Source organism: Mesoplodon densirostris, chromosome 3, assembly GCF_025265405.1.
Source record: "Mesoplodon densirostris isolate mMesDen1 chromosome 3, mMesDen1 primary haplotype, whole genome shotgun sequence".
NCBI lineage: Eukaryota > Metazoa > Chordata > Mammalia > Artiodactyla > Ziphiidae > Mesoplodon > Mesoplodon densirostris.
In genome coordinates, this window is record NC_082663.1 from 120,524,207 (window position 1) to 120,544,155 (window position 19,949).

The window sequence follows — 19,949 nt, forward strand, 5'->3', positions numbered from 1 at the left end:
ATGAGACTCCTAAAGAAAGTTTCTAAGAAGAAATATAGAAATAAAAACAAAGCAGTATGGTGTAAGGAATAGATCTTAATTTTATCTTTTTCCAAATAGTTATATAATTGATAAAAAACTTTATTAAAACCCTTTTCTCAATGGAAAAAATAAAAATAAAAACAAAGCAAAGCAAAAAAAAGGGTAAATTGGAGAAAATAGAAAGTTTCTAAGAGCAGGAGGAAATTAGTTTCCTAGATGAAACTGCTTACCAATTGTCCTGTACAATGGATGAAAATAAGCTCAAACAAAGACACATCAGTGTTTAATTTTCAAATGCTTGGGACAATGACAATATACTACAAGAAGAACTAAAAATACAGGTCTCAAAAAGAAGATATAAAATAAAATTCACTTTAGACTTCTTAACAAACACATTGGTTTAGAGCTCATGGACAAAATATTTTAAAATTCTGAAGAAAAATTATTTCCAACCTAAAACTCTATAATCAGTCAAACTTACAATCAAGTTTGAGAGTAAAATAAAGATAATTTAATACACTCAAGGTCACAGCAAAATTTACCTTTCATACACCATTCTCTGGAAACTACTAGAAGATATCTATCAAAATGTGAGAGTAATCTAGGAGAGAGAAAGTAAGAAGAAAGAGAAAAGAGATGATCCAAAGCAGAACAAGTGAGGGACTTCCCTGGTGGTCCAGTGGTTAAGACTCCATGCTCCCAGTGCAGGCGGCCCAGGTTCGATCCCTAGTCAGGGAACTAGATCCCACATGCCACAACTAAGAGCCCGCATGCTGCAACTAAAGATTCCACATGCCGCAATGAAGATCCTACGTGCCACAACTAAGACCCAGTGCAGCCAAATAAATAAATATTAAAACAAAACAAAACAAAGAAACAAAAAACAAAGCAGAACAAGTAAAATGAATCTCCACATGATGTTGAAGGATGATCCCAGGATGACACTTGTCTCCAGTATAGTGAACAACTAGTCCAGTTTGGAGCTGTATGACTCAAGAGACAGGCATTTTGAAGGATATCATCAGCAAGTCCCCTGACATATCTTCAATCAGATGAAACTCTTGGAAGATGTAATCTCTTAAAGCTATAGAATAAACCAAAAAAGAGGAAGAATAAAATCCTTGAAATAGGAAACCCAATCAGAATAAAAGGCAAAGGGAATTCCAAGAATGATAGCAAAGGAAAGTTCCAGGATGAGACCTATGCAGCAGACGTAGGGAACAGCCACTCAATTTAAAGGAGAATTGATATCTCAGGAGACATGGGAATGACCATGTGGAAAATTGTACTGAGAGGAATTGGAAGTGTGAGAAGAATAGGTGACATATCTAAAGAAAACCAAGCAAATGAAAAGGCAAGGCAATCATTAACTTCAAGAAAAAAAGTGGGACTTCCCTGGTGATGCAGTAGTTAAGAATCTGCCTGCCAATGCAGGGGACATGGGATAAAACTGGACAGCCAAATGCAAAATAATGAAACTAGACCACTATCTTACACCATACATAAATATCAACTCAAAATGGATTAAAGACTTGAATGTAAGACCTGAAACTATAAAACTCCCAGGAGAAAACATAGGCAGTATGCTCTTTGATATTGGTCTTAATTTCTTCCCCGATATGTCTCTTTAGGCAAGGGAAACAAAAATGAAAATAAACAAATGGGGCTACATCAAACTAAAAAGCTTCTGCACAGCAAAGGAAACCATCAACAAAACAAAAGGACAACCTAAAGAATGGGAGAAGATATTTGCAAATCATATATCCAATAAGGGGTTAATATCCAAAATATATAAAGACTCATATAACTCCACAAAAACAAAACAACCGGATTTAAAAATGAGCAGAGGATCTGAACAGAGATTTTTCCAAAGAAAAAGAGATGGCCAACAGCCGCATCAAAAGATATTCAACCATCACTAATTTTAAGGAAATGCAAATGTTTCGTGTATTTGCAAAGAATAAGATATGTATTTGTGGTTTTATTTTCTTATAAACTAATAATCCAGTTTTTCTGGATCAATTATTCAGCTATTATTTTTAAAGCTCTGATCTATCCAAATCTCAAGTAAAAAAAATGGAAAGATCTGTGCTTTCTCCTTGTTATCTGAATGTGACCTTCATTTCATAGAAAAGATTAATGACCATGAATAGAAATATTACATAATTTTGATCGCTTCATTTATTTATTTTCCTCACATTGCAGTAATTTTCCTACAATAGTCCCTACCTTTTTAACACGTTTTCTCCTTTAATTTGAAAGTTTATTTTTTAAAGTTTCTATTCCATATACTTCAGTGCTGAATCGGAAAAGTATAAGAAAAAGAATGCTTTTAAATATGCAATATTAAAGAGAAACAAATTATCATTGAGTTACTTAAAGATTCTGGAAAGTTAAGGAGAAGCTTTGTTTGTTATAATAATCTGTAACTGCTTTTTCTTTAACAGTTACCCAGATCATTTTTGCAGAGCTGTATTCTGAATATATCATAAGCTAGTGCTGATAACTCTTAAAATAGTAATATTACTGTGCATTACTAATGGGATATAGTCTAACGACAAAAAAAAAAGAACCTCACAGCATTAAAATCTTAAGTTGTTTCCATAGCATCAGGATAAAATTATTTAGTTTTTCAAGCAAATCAATGGCATGGAAAAAGGGAGGAGGGAATCTTACACAATGAGAGAAATTAAGACATACCAACCAAATGCAGTGGATAGTGGATCTTGTTTAATCTTGATTCAAACAATCATAACAACTTTGAAATAATTGGAAACATCTGAATATAGATGGGATATTAAACAATATTAACTTAATTTCTTAGGTGTGGTAAGGGCATTGTAGTGGGTTTTTTTAAGACATTAAAAGTTAGAGATTTATAATGAAGTTTTATGGGTAAAAATTTAGTTTGGAAGGTGAAAATGTTGGGGAGATAGGGTAAACAATTGTGGCAAAATATTGATAATTGTTCTAGCTAGTTATGAGTACCTGGGGGTTCATCGTACTATTCTCCTTCATTATGGGGTTTGAAAATTTTCAAAATAAAAGGTTTTTAAAAATTGATACTGTAAGAAGAGAAGAGGACACCCTTCTGAGATACAGAATCATCACTACCATCACAGATTATACATGTATTAGAAAGATTCTCCAGCCTTTCTGGTTTCATCGTTTGATATGATAACTTCATTCTGAAATAATGCTGCTCATGAATTCTTCTACCACGTGAATCTTGGGGGGTTTTCTAGTCATGACAATGGATTAATGCAAACTGAGCCACCTGATGGCATCACATTACATGCCGTGTGTGTGTGTGTGTGTGTGTGTGTGTGTGTGTGTGTGTGTGAGAGAGAGGTTAATCTCTTTCTGCCTCAGTTTCCCCATCTGTAAGGTGAGGAACTCAGAGCAGCCCTATGTAGTAAGTTCCATTAATATCTCCACCTTAGATGAGAAAACTGAGGCAGAGGTTAAATAACGTGTCCAAGGTTCACAGCTACTAATTATTCCCATAGTTCATGGCAATAAAAGTATATAATTCTGAAAGTTTTCTATGTTATTATATATATATATTTAAATTTCTGCATATAGTCTTTCTTCTCAGGCAAACTGTTACATAAATATTTTCTTTTTGCTCCAAACTCAATTAGCATTATTGAAAGTAGTCTCTACTAATATCATTTCTCCTGTATGGCCCTCAGACAATTGCCTCAACCTTAGGGTTCAGAGATAGTAAAAATAGTATTGTAACCTTACATAGCTCGGTGATACGTACTGGCAAGAGTTGGGAACATTGGGGAGTTCCCTGGTGGTCCCGGGTTCAGTTCCTGGTCGGGGAACTGAGATCCCGCAAGCCACGCGGCTCAGCCAAAATTAAAAAAAAAAACAAAACGAAAAGATCTGGAAACATTGCATCCATTTTCAACCCAGAAAATGTAAGATCCTCTGAGGACGCGTGGTGGCGCTGCACGATAAGGTACAAACCGGAACCGCAGCTGCGTCTCCATTAACAGGCAAAACTCAACAGCAGAGCCTGGAAGCCCACGGGGAGCTTGGATGCCACAGAAGGAGGACTGGGTCCTCTGTAAAGGACTACTCACTGGAATATTTCTGAAGTACCTTGTGGAATAACTACAGTCTCAGAAACGTACTGAGGCCTTTACAGCTCAGCGGAACCACCCTCGCCAGAGGCTATACCGAGCAAGAACAATGGAGGCCAGCAGGAAGCTCATTTGCAGACAAAGGCAAGTCTTTTTCTTCTTTTTCTTCTTGGGCTTAGCTCAGGCGGGCTCTGAATTTAGGCGTTATTCTGTGGTGGAGGAAACTGAGGGGAGCTCTTTTGTAACCAATTTAGCAAAAGACCTGGGTCTGGGGCAGGGGGAACTTTCCAGGCGGGGAGCTAGGGTCATTTCCAAAGGAAACAAACTGTATTTGCAGCTCGATCAGGAGACTGGGGATTTACTGCTAAATGAGAAACTGGACCGCGAAGAACTGTGTGGTCAGACGGAGCCCTGTATGCTGCGTTTCCAGGTGTTGCTAGAGAATCCCTTAGAGTTTTTTCAAGCTGAGCTACAGGTAATAGACATAAATGACCATGCTCCAGTGTTCATGGACAGAGATATGTTGCTAAAAATATCAGAGAGCAGTCCTCCTGGGACTAAGTTTCCTCTGAAGAACGCTCAGGACATGGATGTAGGCCGAAACAATATTGAAAACTATATAATCAGTCCCAACTCCTATTTTCGGGTCCTCACCCGCAAACGCAGCGATGGCAGGAAATATCCGGAACTTGTGCTGAACAAAGTGCTGGATCGGGAGGAGGAACCTGAACTCAGGTTAACCCTCACTGCTCAGGATGGCGGTTCTCCACCCCGGTTTGGCACCGCTCAGGTCTACATCGAAGTCGTGGACATCAACGATAATGCCCCTGAATTTGAGCCGCCTTTCTATACGGTGCAGATCCCCGAGGACAGTTCCATAGGCTACCTGATTGTCAAAGTCTCTGCTACGGATATAGACATAGGAGTCAATAGAGAGATTTCCTATTCACTTTTCCAGGCTTCAGAAGAGATTAGCAAAACCTTTGAGATCAATGCCATGACAGGAGAAATTCGACTGAAAAGACAACTTGATTTCGAAACAACTCAGTCTTATGAGGTCAATATCGAGGCCAGAGATACTGGAAGTCTTTCTGGGAAATGCACCGTTCTGATTCAAGTCATGGATGTGAACGACAATGCTCCAGAAGTCACCATGTCTGCACTCACCAGGCAGATCCCCGAGAACTCGCCTGAGACTGTGGTTGCAGTTTTCAGTGTTTCAGATCTTGATTCTGAAGAGAATGGGAAAATAAGTTGCTACATTCAGGACGATCTACCTTTTTTCCTTAAATCTTCCATGGAAAACTTTTATACCCTAGTAACAGAGAGACCGCTAGACAGAGAGACCAGGGCAGAATACAACGTCAGCATCACCGTCACGGACTTGGGGACACCCAGGCTGAAAACCGAGCACAACATAACCGTGCTGGTGGCCGACGTCAACGACAACGCCCCCGCCTTCACCCAGACCTCCTACACCCTGTCCGTCCGCGAGAACAACAGCCCCGCCCTGCACATCGGCACCGTCCGCGCCACAGACAGAGACGCGGGCGCCAACGCCCAGGTCACCTACTCGCTGCTGCCCCCCCTCGACCCGCAAGTGCCCCTGGCCTCCCTGGTGTCCATCAACCCGGACAACGGCCACCTGTTCGCCCTGAGATCCCTGGACTACGAGGCCCTGCGGGCGTTCGAGTTCCGCGTGGGCGCCGCCGACCGCGGCTCGCCCGCGCTCAGCAGCCAGGCGCTGGTGCGCGTGCTCGTGGCGGACGACAACGACAACGCGCCCTTCGTGCTGTACCCGCTGCAGAACGCCTCGGCGCCCTGCACTGAGCTGGTGCCCAGGGCGGCCGAGGCGGGCTACCTGGTGACCAAGGTGGTGGCGGTGGACGGCGACTCGGGCCAGAACGCCTGGCTGTCGTACCAGCTGCTCAAGGCCACGGAGCCCGGGCTCTTCCGCGTGTGGGCGCACAACGGCGAGGTGCGCACGGCCCGGCTGCTGAGCGAGCGCGACGCGGCCAAGCACAGGCTGGTGGTGCTGGTCAAGGACAACGGCGAGCCGCCGCTCTCGGCCAGCGTCACGCTGCACCTGCTGCTGGTGGACGGCTTCTCGCAGCCCTACCTGCCGGCCCCGGAAGCGGAAGCGGCGGACGCGGCCCCGGCCGCCCCGCTCACCGTCTACCTGGTGGTCGCCTTGGTGTCGGTGTCGTCGCTGTTCCTCTTCTCGGTGCTGGTGTTCATCGCGGTGCGGCTGTGCAGGAGAGGCGGGGCGGCCTCGGTGGGTCGCTGCTCGGTGCCCGAGGGCCCCTTTCCGGGCCACCTGGTGGACGTCAGCGGCACGGGGACCCTGTCCCAGAGCTACCAGTACGAGGTGTGTCTGAAGGGGGACTCTGGGACCAGCGAGTTCAAGTTTCTGAAACCAGTTGTGACCAATTTTCAGGGCCATTCCCCTGGCCCTGATATAGAAGAAACCCCCAACTTTAGGAAAGATTTTGGTTTTAGTATTCAATGACAGCAATTGTTTTTCACGTTCCATATATTTTAAATTGATGATACTTCAAGGTGATTGTTTTTCTGGCAACCTATCATGAACTTATAAACTACACTAAACTTGCTTGCAAATTTTGTTTTAAAGAAAGGTATCTTTTCTTCATTACTGTAAGAATATTAATGGTCCTAAGTCTTGCCTCTCATAACACTGTTGAAGTCAATAAATGTACAAGTCCTTTCTGGCATAGCTTAGAAATGTGTTAGGAAAAAAACAGTGGGAAATTAATTCTATATAATCAGTTGTATTTCCTTGAGTTTTTCTTATTAGTTTTTAAACCATTACGTACATAAGAGCAGTACTGCACTAACACACTGAAGCATGCCCAATCAGGAAGGAGAGAGAACTGGTACAGTGAGAATCTGGCTCTTACTTTATTCTGCTCTCATAGCACTTTAATCTTATTTTCTCTTATCAATTGTGCTTCCTTTCATTAATATACCAGTGTTAGTTTTAATATAGTTATTGTAATTGCTTTCCATTTAGTTTTACTGGTGTAAAAGGGGAGAAAAAGCTACACTGTTTTTATCCAGTGTGATGAAAGGGCATAGCAGGAAATTGGCTTTTCCCACTTGAGAAACATTGGTCATCTTGTGACAGAAAATCCAGTAGCTGTCCAATCTCCATTCATCTTTTCTTCTTTGGTAACACACTCCAAATTTCATTTAGAGCATTAGTGTGCTTAGTCAAAAGAACATGTTTTCCCAGGCTCCTTGGCAGCTAAAACAGGACATTTGACTACATGTATATGCAAATGTTGTTAGAGACTTCCAAGAAGGCCATTAAAAGGGAGGTGGCTCATCTAGGAAGGGGTCCCTTTGTGTCCTCTAACTGCTTCTTGCTGCTTGCAATGTGGGAGTCTTGGTTGGAACACAGTCATATTGAGCCATAAAGCAACACTAAGGATGGAAATAATGGACCAAGACAGTCAGTATAGAATAAACTTTAAAGAGATGAGGATCCCTGATAATCACAGTTATCCTGTCATCCCTGGATTGCTCACTTCTGAGCTTTCTTCACATGAGAAATAAAGGAACTTCTATCTCATTTAAGCCACCATCATTTTAGTTTTGTGCTACCTCCAGTGGAATCCAATCCTAATGCTTTCACAGTAAGATTTTTTGTTAAAATGTTATATAATACAGTAAAATGGACAGATCTTAAGTGTATAGTTTGATCTAACTGATCTTTGTCAAGTTTTCCTTGATTTCTAATTTAGTTAAGAGTACAGAGTGCTTTACATTCATTATCTTTTTAATCCTCTGCCAAACCCTAAGGAAGTTGGCATGTTATTTCCTCTTTTACTTGTTCACAATTCTGAAGTAATAAAAGGAAAAATTTGGAATATATTCTAAGTCTACTTGAATGGAATGTCCCAGTTCTTAACCTGTATGCTATCACAGCAGGCATTAACTGGTGGCATTGTCTTCCTAACCAAGGAAGTGAAATCCTTCTATTGCATGAATTGAACTCCTATGTAGAAATGTAACTTTTAGTCTGTAGCTTGATTTTGTTTCTATACCAGAGATCACACTGCTCTGGACCAATAAACCCAAAGTTCTTACAGAAGCACTGACCTAAGTAAGCTGGGTCAGGTACCACAATTGACCTTCATCATGATCGAATCAGCCTGATTACCTTCCTGTACCTTCTCAACATATCACATTCATTATTGCAGAAATGAAGGCCCTAAACAGGGAGTAGAATTACCCTATGGTTGTATTTCTTGAGGTTTTTTTGTACTATTCCTTCAGTCTTTTTCTGTCACTCCTAATATATATTTTATCTTTTTCTGAAAGTTTATTATATACATTCTGTAAGTCCCTTATTCAAATTAAATATACTGTATTCATTTTAGCACACTATTTCTTTGAAAGCAGTTGCTATTCTAGTATTAGCTCTAAATGAAATAACTAAGTTCAGAAAAGTATAGGCAATGATGTGGAGGAATTTTTATCACTAAATAATGTAAAGATTCTGGAAATTAAATAGAAATAAAGCTGATAGGCTCCAGTTATTTTCTATTAAAACTAACCATATGTCTTTGACAACACCTCTTAAAATTATGCTGAAAAAAGATTTAGAGGGTCATAAATGACTTTATTCTGAAAGGATGGCTCACAAGAGCTGAATCAGACATTCTTCAGCATTTGCTGTGATAATCCAATTTTGTAGAGTGATAAATTTTTGTTGACTCAGATGCTGGGTGCATGAAATTTCATGCTTATGTATTCATTTTCTGTTTCTACTATTAAAAATTACCACAAACTTGGTTGCTTAAAACAATAAAAATGCACTGCTATATAGTTCTGTAGGTCTGATGTCTGATATGGGTATGACTGGGTTAAATTCAAGATGTCACCAGGGGTGCATTCTCTTCTGGTGGCTCTAGAGGAGAATCTATTTCTTTCTCTTTTCCAGCTTCTAGATGCTGCCTACAGTACTTGACTCATGGCCCCTTTCATCCATCTTCAAAGGCAGCAACATTGTGTCTCTTAGTCCACTTCTTCTGTAATCACATACCCCTCTGACCATAGCCAGGAAAGGTTCTGTCCCTCCCAGATAATCCAGGATAACCTACCCCCCAACAAGGTCCTCAATTTACTTATATCTGTGCATTCTCTTTTGCCATGTAAGATAACATATTTACAGATTTGGGGAATTAGGGCATGAACATCTTTCGATGGGTGGCCATTATTCTGCCTACCGCAGGTTGACTGCTTGGAAGAAAATTATCTGGTCTAGCAGGACCAACTGTGGCCAAAGGAAGGCATACAAAGACCTTTATAACAGAAGTTTAGACCCCATTGATTGAATGCTTTAACCCCAGACAAGGTATTTATCAAAAATTGTTCTACAGATTGTTAACAAAAACACTGGATTTATAAAAACATTATGAATCTTTACTGGAATTCAATTTAAATTTTAAAAATGGAAAATCTGAACTAAAGAGTATTTTGGGGTTTTTTTAGATGATGAAAATGTTCTAAAATTGACTGTGGTGATGGATGCACTACTCTGTGAATATACTAAAAGTCACTGAATTGTAGACTTTAAACGAGTGAATTGTATGGTATGTGAATTACATCTCATTAAACCTGTCTTTTAAAAGGAATAAAACAGAAATTATTCTTGTCAGGATAAAAAAAAATCCCAAAACATGGCAGGCCTAACATTTAGACTGCCTTTTTGGGAAATAACTTTCCAATAATTTGAAAGTTTCAAAAACTCATGTCCTCAGGCTTAGGTGTTGAAAAGAAGAGGAAGTAATCTACTCTTTAATAAGGCGTTGATAAAATACTCTCTTTAGAACCATCACTGATTGCAATTTTGCAGTGTCCACTCATCTGCAATTCTATAACATGTACCATGAAAATAATGTACTTGTGAAACTGTTCCCATATTACTTCACAAATATTTTGCTCCTAAACTTAAATTCTTCTCAGCTTAAATGTTAATTAAATTATTTTACTTAATTATTCACCCTGAACAGCTTTAAACAGTCAACATAATGAAAGTCTGCTCTTAGTACTCCTCCTTTGTAACAACACAGCTCTCTCTGAACTCATAAAAACCACAAGAAAATAGAACTAAGTGCTTCATATTACAGAACACGGTTGACACAGCCTATGTGTTACATTTAGAAGAATTTTGCATCCAACGTTAAACCAGAAAAGATAAGACACAGTGAGAACGCATGGTGGCGCTGCAGGTTAAGGTGGTGAGAAACAGAACTGCAGACGTAGCTCCAGGATCCAGCCAGTTTCACACTGCCTGGAAGCTGAAGAACAGCTTTCTCAGTCAGAGCACAATGTGCGTGAAACCTCTTTAAAACTGTATTTAGAGACATAGTTCTGACCTGCTATACTGCAGGACCGGACTACCAGGATCCTGGGCATATATGAAGCTCCTGTGAACTCAGTTTTCAGGAAAGAGCAATGGAGATTGGATGGATGCACAATCTGAGACAAAGGCAAGTCCTAGTTTTCTTTGTTTTGCTGAGCATGTATGGGGCGAGTGCCGATTTGGGGCCCTATTCAGTAGTGGAAGAAACAGAGAGAGGCTCCTTTGTGGCAAATGTAGGAAAAGACCTGGGGCTGGGGTTGACAGAGATGTCCACCCGCGGTGCCCGGATCATTTCCCAGTGGAACAAAGAGCATTTGCAGCTCAAGGTTCAGACTGGGGATTTGCTCATAAATGACAAACTAGATCGAGAGAAGCTATGCGGTCCGAGTGAGCCTTGCATACTACATTTCCAAGTATTAATGGAAAAACCGTTAGAGATATTTCAGGCAGAACTGAGAGTGAAAGACATAAATGACCATTCCCCCGTGTTCACTGAAAGAGAAATGATTCTAAAAATACCGGAAAACAGTCCTATAGGAACTGCATTCCCTCTGAGTAATGCTCTGGACTTGGATGTAGGCAGCAACAATGTTCAGAACTATAAAATCAGCCCCAACTCCCATTTTCGGGTTCTAACCCAAAATCACAGCGACGGCAGAAAATACCCTGAGCTGGTGTTGGACAAAGAGCTGGATCGGGAGGAGGAGCCTGAAATCTCATTAACCCTGACAGCGCTGGATGGTGGCTCTCCGCCTCGGTATGGAACCGCCCAGGTGCGCATTGAAGTGGTGGACAGTAACGATAACGCCCCTGAGTTTGAGCAGTCGCTCTACAAGGTGCATATTCCCGAAGACAGCCCCGTAGGCTCCCTGGTTGTCACTGTCTCTGCCAGCGATGTAGACAGTGGAGTCTATGGAAAAATATCATACACATTCTTTCAGCCTTCAGAAGATATTAGTAAAACTTTGGAGGTAAATCCTATGACAGGCGAAATTCGACTGAGAGAAAAAGTAGATTTTGAAACAGTTCTGTCTTATGAAGTGGACATCAAGGCCACTGATGGGGGAGGTCTTTCAGGAAAATGCACTCTTCTCCTGCAAGTAGTGGATGTGAATGACAATCCTCCAGAAGTGACAGTGTCTGCACTCACCACTCCCATCCCAGAGAACTCCCCTGACATTGTAGTTGCTGTTTTCAGTGTTTCAGATCCTGACTCTGGGGACAATGGGAAAACTATTTCCTCCATCCAGGATGACCTTCCTTTTCTTCTAAAACCTTCAGTCAAGAACTTTTACACCTTAGTAACCCAGAAAACACTAGATAGAGAAGAAAGAGCCGAGTACAACATCACCATCACCGTCACTGACATGGGAACCCCCAGGCTGAAAACCGAGCACAACATAACCGTGCTGGTGGCCGACGTCAACGACAACGCCCCCGCCTTCACCCAGACCTCCTACACCCTGTCCGTCCGCGAGAACAACAGCCCCGCCCTGCGCATCGGCAGCGTCCGCGCCACAGACAGAGACGCGGGCGCCAACGCCCAGGTCACCTACTCGCTGCTGCCGCCCCTCGACCCGCACGTGCCCCTGGCCTCCCTGGTGTCCATCAACCCGGACAACGGCCACCTGTTCGCCCTGAGGTCCCTGGACTACGAGGCCCTGCGGGCGTTCGAGTTCCGCGTGGGCGCCGCCGACCGCGGCTCGCCCGCGCTCAGCAGCCAGGCGCTGGTGCGCGTGCTCGTGGCGGACGACAACGACAACGCGCCCTTCGTGCTGTACCCGCTGCAGAACGCCTCGGCGCCCTGCACCGAGCTGGTGCCCAGGGCGGCCGAGGCGGGCTACCTGGTGACCAAGGTGGTGGCGGTGGACGGCGACTCGGGCCAGAACGCCTGGCTGTCGTACCAGCTGCTCAAGGCCACGGAGCCCGGGCTCTTCCGCGTGTGGGCGCACAACGGCGAGGTGCGCACGGCCCGGCTGCTGAGCGAGCGCGACGCGGCCAAGCACAGGCTGGTGGTGCTGGTCAAGGACAACGGCGAGCCGCCGCTCTCGGCCAGCGTCACGCTGCACCTGCTGCTGGTGGACGGCTTCTCGCAGCCCTACCTGCCGGCCCCGGAAGCGGAAGCGGCGGACGCGGCCCCAGCCGCCCCGCTCACCGTCTACCTGGTGGTCGCCTTGGCGTCGGTGTCGTCGCTCTTCCTCTTCTCGGTGCTGGTGTTCGTCGCGGTGCGGCTGTGCAGGAGGGGCGGGGCGGCCTCGGTGGGTCGCTGCTCGGTGCCCGAGGGCCCCTTTCCGGGCCACCTGGTGGACGTCAGCGGCACGGGGACCCTGTCCCAGAGCTACCAGTACGAGGTGTGTCTGACGGGAGGCTCTGGGAGTAATGAGTTCAAATTCTTGAAGCCGATTCTCCCCAACCTCCCGCCCCAATGCCCTGGGAAAGAAATAGAGGAAAATCGTACCTTCTACAATAGCTTTGGGTTCAATATTCAGTGACCATAATTAACTTTTATATCTCAGAGATATGTTGTTTTGTGGCACTTCCATACCAACATTATTTCCCCCAAAATGTGTGTGTTTGAAGTCGTACTGATGTTACTTTTATATTTTCGCATGTTCTACCCACCTTTAAGTGAATGTTTATCTTTACCTGTGGTTGTAGTTAGATAGCAATTTATTCTCTAACCAATGAGGTCTTAATTTGTAATTAATTTGCCTCCTTAAATAATAACACCAAATCAGTTTTTGCTCATGGCCCTCTCTCCAGTTGAACTTTCATTCACAATTATGCTTATGATAAAATAAAGCAGACCACTTTCAAAGTATTTCAAGTGTTCAAGTATTTCTTCATTTTATTTCTTGCGGTTTTTCTTGTGGTTGAATAATGGTTGCTATTCAGAAATTTCATTCTTTCTTTAAATTCACCACTTTTTTAGTTAACATTTTAAAATGTTTATTACTGCTGAAAATATACCTGAAAAATCATGTCCTATGATACAATCATAAACACCTTGTTAGAATGGGCCAGAAGGCAATTTTCTTAGTGTCTCTTCTTTACTCATCTTGGAGGGTTATTCTGAAGACACATTAATATTGTGGCCACCCACAGAATACTGGAATATGAAGTTATAATTTTCCAGATGTCTCATTAATGTTACAAAGGTATAATGCAACCTAGTTGAATACAGGCTCCCAAATAATAATTTGTTTATTGTAGAGTGGACTTGTTTGCTAATGTGTATAATTTTTTGCCTCATGTGTTATCCCAGAATTTAATATATATACACTGGGCACTAATTTTCAAACTTTAAAAAATCACAGGCAACTGAAAAATTATATTGTATATATTATATAACATACATGTTTTACATGAAGAAATGTTTTGTGAACAGTGCTTAGCTTTTTTGTGATACAATCTGAAATTGCCTGTATTATTCCATTCTATTTAATTTTCAAATGTGGTCATGATCCACTAAATTGATTTCATGACCTACTAATGGGTAGCAATCCAAAGTTTCAAAACCACTTTTCTCAGATATTTGTAGAGTACTGAAAAGTATGAAAAGATAGTCCTTTAACATTCTAATTTTCGAACTTTTTTCAAGTCATTGTAGGAGGAAGTTTTGTTTCATGCTGTACAAGCACCAACCAACCACTCTTGCCTTTAGTAACCTGACTATATTACAGAAGAGAAAGGCTTCATTGTTGGGGGAGGATCTTTCCAATGAATTTCATCAAAAAATCTAAAGTCTGTATGTTGTGGAAGGAAAATGTAGATGAGCAAAATGAGTAAGGGTATAGAAGGAAAGGAAGTGTGTGTGAGAGAGAGAGAGTAGGCATGAGAAAGAGGAGGTGCATGAGGGTGAGTAAAATGATTGCTTTTATGCCTGAGGTGGGGCCACAGACTGGAGTCAATGCCACGCACTGCCTCTTGAAGATATTCTAATCTTAACATTATAGAGGAGCTGGGTATTAGTCACTTAATAATGCCTGGAAGTCAAACCTCTTGCTCTAACAGACCCAAAATAATCTAATGTTTACAGTCCTTGAATGCTAAAATTTCACCACCAGTTCTTTTGAACTCTGTGGACTGATTAATTACTCCTTGAATTCAAGAAAAATGGAGGGAACAAAAGTCTCTCCATGCAGACTAACTAAATTCTAATTTTCTATTTTCAGAAGTGGAACTTGGAGTAAGTTCTTCTTCCCTAAACGAAAGCTTCCTTACATAGAGAACAAAAATTCATATTAATTAATCAAAATTAAGTATTAAGGTTACCTCCTGTGTTTACTGTTCTTAGTGGGGAAAAGATGGAGGACTACTAGCTTAAAGAGATATACAGTATTATAACTGTCAACAACCAAGGTGGGAGTGTTCTAGCAGCTTGTTTCCCCAATAAGCTTGGTCTCTCTCATCTATAATGGGGGAGGGGGAAAGAGCAGTTTAAACAGCTCAGGCAGAAAATCTAACAGGTGCAACAGCAGAGAAAAGGATGAGGTACTTGTCCTCTTGCTTAGAGTTTTTCCAGCTATCTGAACAGGAGGACTTGTCTATTTCTGGAAAGAACTATGTGTTTCCTGACTCTAATGGAGACAGGCCAGGCCTTCAGGAGCTCAGATGCCCAGATATAAGTAAACCAACCAGTTATCTTACAATGTATTGCTAAAAACAGATTTTACTCTTATGCTTCAGATACCTTATTTATAGTTAAATATAAACCAGTGCATAGGAATCCAACTGTATCAGCCAATTTTATATTAAAGGACTATAAGTTGTCCAATGGGAAGAGGTCACTTACAAAATGGAGATGCAAGAGACTGCTCAGCCTCCCAGAATTGATTTTCTTGAAAACCCTTACCAATAAGAACAAAATAACACTTTAGGTTGGAATTTGCCAAGAGTATGGGAAAGAAAGGACATTTTCACATACAAACACATTGTTTTCCTCATCTCCTTTCTACTTCAAGTCCCTATCCTACTACTGCATTCCTGTAGCCACTGATTAATCTAACATGGCCTCTCAGTCCTCTGCTCCAGTTGTCATTAGTGCCTTGGCTACATGCTGTACTTTTTCACTACCCAGAACTGTTCTTTCTATGAAATATGATTTCAGATCTCTCCCTCTGAGAACACAACCTTCTATGCCTTTAGCCCTCTCATCCTGCTACTCCTATCACATCTTGTCTTTGACCTTGTCATGACCTCCATTCCATGATGCTACGACCACCTAACAACCCCCTCCTGTTTTAATTTCCTTCTCATCCAGCTGACTCCCTGTTTTACCACTCCCAATCACTTCATGCTCATATTCTCAATTCTCTTGTTCAACCTGCCTTCACTCTAGGATTTCCTTCACCACCTGATGAAACTGCACATTAGATGAATATAGTTATCTCTTTTCTCTTACACCTGGGATGCTGCACTCTATAAGACAAACTTAGAAAATTATCAATACTATTGCCACTAAGTTTATCACAACCAAACTTAATTGGGCTTTCAAGATCAAGAAATCTTTTTATATTTTCCTAATCAGCTTTCTCTTTTATTCTCCATAACAACTACTTCAAACCTACTTATCTTACTTTAAACTACTCACTCTACTACTTACACACCCCCTTTTAGCAGATGAACTTGCTTAATACCTTAAAGAGAAAACAGAATCCATCAGATGGGAATTATCTCAATTTCCTGTCCCCAAACCTATACTCTTGATAGCATATGTACTTGGAAAATTTCCTCTGCTGAGGTCCCTTCCACCTAAGTCCAATCCCTTCATATATAGGATCCCTGGATCCTATTTTGACCACTTTCTAGGGGCTTCACAGTGATTACATCCTTTCTTGTGTACCTTAATTTTCTGCCTCTTTACTCAATACTGCAAATTAGCATTTTAAAACATTTCTGTAGGCTTAAAAAACCCTCCTGAGTATAAATTCTCCTCCAGATACCAATCTACTTCTTTCTTTTGCAGCTAAATTTCTCAAAAGGATTGACATTTTTATTTCCTTATCCCTCTCACTTTTCATCCCAGTGAAATCTAATTTTTATCACAACCACTCTACTGAAAACTGCTATTGTAAAGCTCATCAAAGATTTCTGGGGCTTCCCTGGTGGCACAGTGGTTGAGAGTCCGCCTGCCAATGCAGGGGACATGGGTTCGTGCCCCGGTCTGGGAGGATCCCACATGCCGCGGAGCGGCTGGGCCCGTGAGCCATGGCCGCTGAGCCTGCGCGTCCGGAGCCTGTGCTCCACAATGGGAGAGGCCACAACAGTGAGAGGCCCATGTACCGCATTTCTGTTTAAGTTAGGTAAGGTTACACTATTGAAATAGAGCAGCACAACTACACAGTGGCTTGTAAAAGTATGTATCTCTTTCTTGTACCAGCCGCAATGTAAATGATTGGGTAGATAGGGCAGCTTTGCTCCTCATGGTCCTTCTGGAACCAAAATTTGTTCCAAGTAATTCCTCTTACATTCCCTGTTTCAGTGTATAATCTACATGACTTGTAGCTGGGTCACTGCCACATCTGGGTTCTAGCTGGCTAGGAGGGAAGAGACACATACAGATGTCTTCCATTCCAGACCCAGAGGTAGCAAATAAAAATTCTGTCCACAATCTGTGAGAACTTAATTAGCCACACCTAACTACAAGGGAGGCTGAGTCACCATGTGCCTCGGTACAGTTCTATTACTATACAGAAAAGGAGAACAGATTTTGGCAGACATCTATCAGAATCCTTACGATGACCATCTTCTTAAATCCAATGGACCATTTTAATACTTATTTTTCTTGAGTTTTCTGAAGGATTTGCTACTGTCGATATTCCTCATCTCCTTGAAATGCTATTTGCTTTTAGTTTCATGATTCTGAACTCTGCATCTTCCTTGTCTTTTTTTAAAAATGCTTCCTTACCTCTCCTTTAAATGAAGATGTTTCTCAGAGTTCTGTGCTAAGCCTCTTCTATTCTTATTTGACACAGTTTTGCTTGGTTCTCTTAGAGATCTCATGGTTTCAAACACCATACACAGGCATACCTCATTTTATTGCACTTTATTGCATTTTGCAGATATTGTGTGTTTTTTACAAATTGAAAGTTTTTACAAATTCAAAGCCCTGCAATGAGCATATCTATCGACACCACTTTTCCAAAGCATTTGCTCACTTTATGTCTCTGTGTCACATTTTGGTAATTCTCACAATATTTCAAACTTTTCATTTTATTATATTTGTTATAATAAAATATAATGGTGATCTGTGATCAGTGATCTTTGATGTTACTATTGTAATTGTTTGGGGGGCACCATGAACTATACCCATATAAGACAGTGAACTTAATAGATAAATGTGTGTTCTGACTGCTCTACCAACTAGATGTTCCCCATCTTTTTCCCTCTCCTTGGGCCTCCCTATTCCCTGAGACACAACAATATTGAAAATAGACCAGTTAAGGGACTTCCCTGGTGGCGCAATGGTTAACAATCCACCTGCCAATGCAGGGGACACGGGTTTGATCCCTGGTCTGGGAGGATCCCACATGCCACGGAGCAACTAAGCCTGTGCACCACAACTACTGAACCTGCGCTCTAGAGCCCGCAAGCCACAACTACTGAAGCCCACGTGCCTAGAGCCTGTGCTCCGCAACAAGAGAAGCCACTGCAACAAGAAGCCTGAGAAGCCCGCGCACCTCAAAGAAGAGTAGCCCCCGCTCGCTGCAACTAGAGAAAGCCCTCACGCAGTAATGAAGGCCCAACTCAGCCAAAAATAAAATAAATAAATTTTAAAAAAATTTTTAAAAGAAAATAGGCCAGTTAATAATCCTACAATTTGCCTTAAGTGTTCAAGTGAAAGGAAGAGTCACATGTCTCTCACCTTAAATCAAAAGACAGAAATGATTAAACTTAGTGAAAAAGGCATGCTGAAAGCCAAGACAAGCTGAAAGCTAGGCCTCCTGCACCAAACAGCCAGGTGTGAATGCAAAGGACAAGTTCTTGAAGGAAATTAAGAGTGCTACTCCAGGGCTTCCCTGGTGGCGCAGTGGTTGAGAATCTGCCTGCTAATGCAGGGGACACGGGTTCGAGCCCTGGTCTGGGAAGATCCCACATGTCGCGGAGCAACTAGGCCCGTGAGCCACAACTACTGAGCCTGCGCATCTGGAGCCTGTACTCCACAACAAGAGAGGCCATGATAGTGAGAGGCCCGCGCACCGCGATGAAGAGTGGCCCCCACTTGCCACAACTGGAGAAAGCCCTCGCACAGAAACGAAGAACCAACACAGCAAAAATAAATAAACTAATTAATTTAAAAAGCAAACATTAAAAAAAAAAGAGTGCTACTCCAGAGAACACATGAATGATAAAGTGAAACAGCCTTATTACTGATAGGGAGAAAGTTCTAGTGACCTGGATAGAACATCAAACCAGATACAACATTGCTTTAAGCCAAAGCTTAATACAGAAAAAGGCCCCAATTCTCTTCAATTCTATGAAGGCTGAGAGAAGTGAGGAAGAAGCAGAAGAAAAATTTGAAGCTAGCAGAGGCTGGTTCATGAGGTTTAAGGAAAGAAGCTGTCTCTAGGACGTGAAAGTGCAAGGTGAAGCAGAAAGTTGATGTAGAAGCTGCAGCAAGTTATCAGGAAGATCTAGTTAAGATAATTCATGAAGTTGGCTACACTATACCACAGATTTTCAATGTCAATGAAATAGTCTTATATTGGAAGAAGATGCCATATATAGGGCTTTCATAGCTAGAGAGTAGAAGTAGGTGCCTTGCTTCAAAGTTTCAAAGGACAGGCTGACTCTTTTGTTAGGGGCTAATGCAGCTGGTGACTTTAAGTTGAAGCCAATGCTTATTGACCATTACGAAAATCCTAGGCCCTTAAGAATTATGCTAAATCTACTCCACCTGTGCTCTTTAAACTGAACAACAAAGCCTGGGTAACAGCACACTTGTTTACAACATAGTTTACTGAGTATTTTAAGCCCACTGTTGAGATCTAGTGCTCAGAAAAAGATTCCTTTCAAAGTATTACTGCTCATCGACAATGCATTTGGTCACCCAGGAGCTCTGATGGAGATGTACAACCAGATTAATATTGCTTTCATGCCTGCTAACACAACATCCATTCTGCAGCCCATGGATCAAGGAATCATTTTGACTTTCAAGTCTTACTATTTTAGAAATACATATCATAAGGCTTTGGCTGCCAAAGATACTGATTTCTCTAATGGATCTGGGCAAAGGAAACTGAAAACCTTTCGGAACAGATTCACCATTCTGGATGCCATTAGAAATTCATGATTCATGGGAAGAGATCAAAATATCAATATAAAAGAGCTTGGAAGAAGTTGATTTCAACCCTCATGACTTTGAGGGGTTCAAGACTTCAGTGGAGGAAGTAACTTGATTTGTGGTGGAAATAGCAAGAGAACTAGAATTAGAAGTGGAG

The 19,949-nt window shown here is 41.9% G+C and overlaps 2 protein-coding genes across 2 annotated transcripts; both read left to right on the forward strand.

Moving 5' to 3' along the window:
* The first annotated feature begins 4,173 nt into the window (after positions 1 to 4,173).
* LOC132486392 (protocadherin beta-8-like) lies at positions 4,174 to 8,503 on the forward strand. The gene is made up of 2 exons (XM_060093485.1): positions 4,174 to 4,259; positions 4,453 to 8,503. Exon 2 carries the CDS (start codon positions 4,531 to 4,533, stop codon positions 6,622 to 6,624), a length of 2,094 nt encoding a protein of 697 aa, XP_059949468.1. The 5' UTR covers positions 4,174 to 4,259; positions 4,453 to 4,530; the 3' UTR covers positions 6,625 to 8,503.
* A 1,638-nt stretch (positions 8,504 to 10,141) lies between these two features.
* On the forward strand, positions 10,142 to 13,308 carry LOC132486393 (protocadherin beta-16). The gene has a single exon (XM_060093486.1). The coding sequence runs from the start codon at positions 10,599 to 10,601 to the stop codon at positions 12,996 to 12,998; it is 2,400 nt and encodes a 799-aa protein (XP_059949469.1). The 5' UTR covers positions 10,142 to 10,598; the 3' UTR covers positions 12,999 to 13,308.
* The last annotated feature ends 6,641 nt before the right edge of the window (positions 13,309 to 19,949 follow it).

Bases quoted from the DNA above. Each gene is read 5' to 3' on its own strand.
- LOC132486392 (XM_060093485.1), top strand. From the start codon at position 4,531: ATGCTGCGTTTCCAGGTGTTGCTAGAGAATCCCTTAGAGTTTTTTCAA.
- LOC132486393 (XM_060093486.1), top strand. From the start codon at position 10,599: ATGGAGATTGGATGGATGCACAATCTGAGACAAAGGCAAGTCCTAGTT.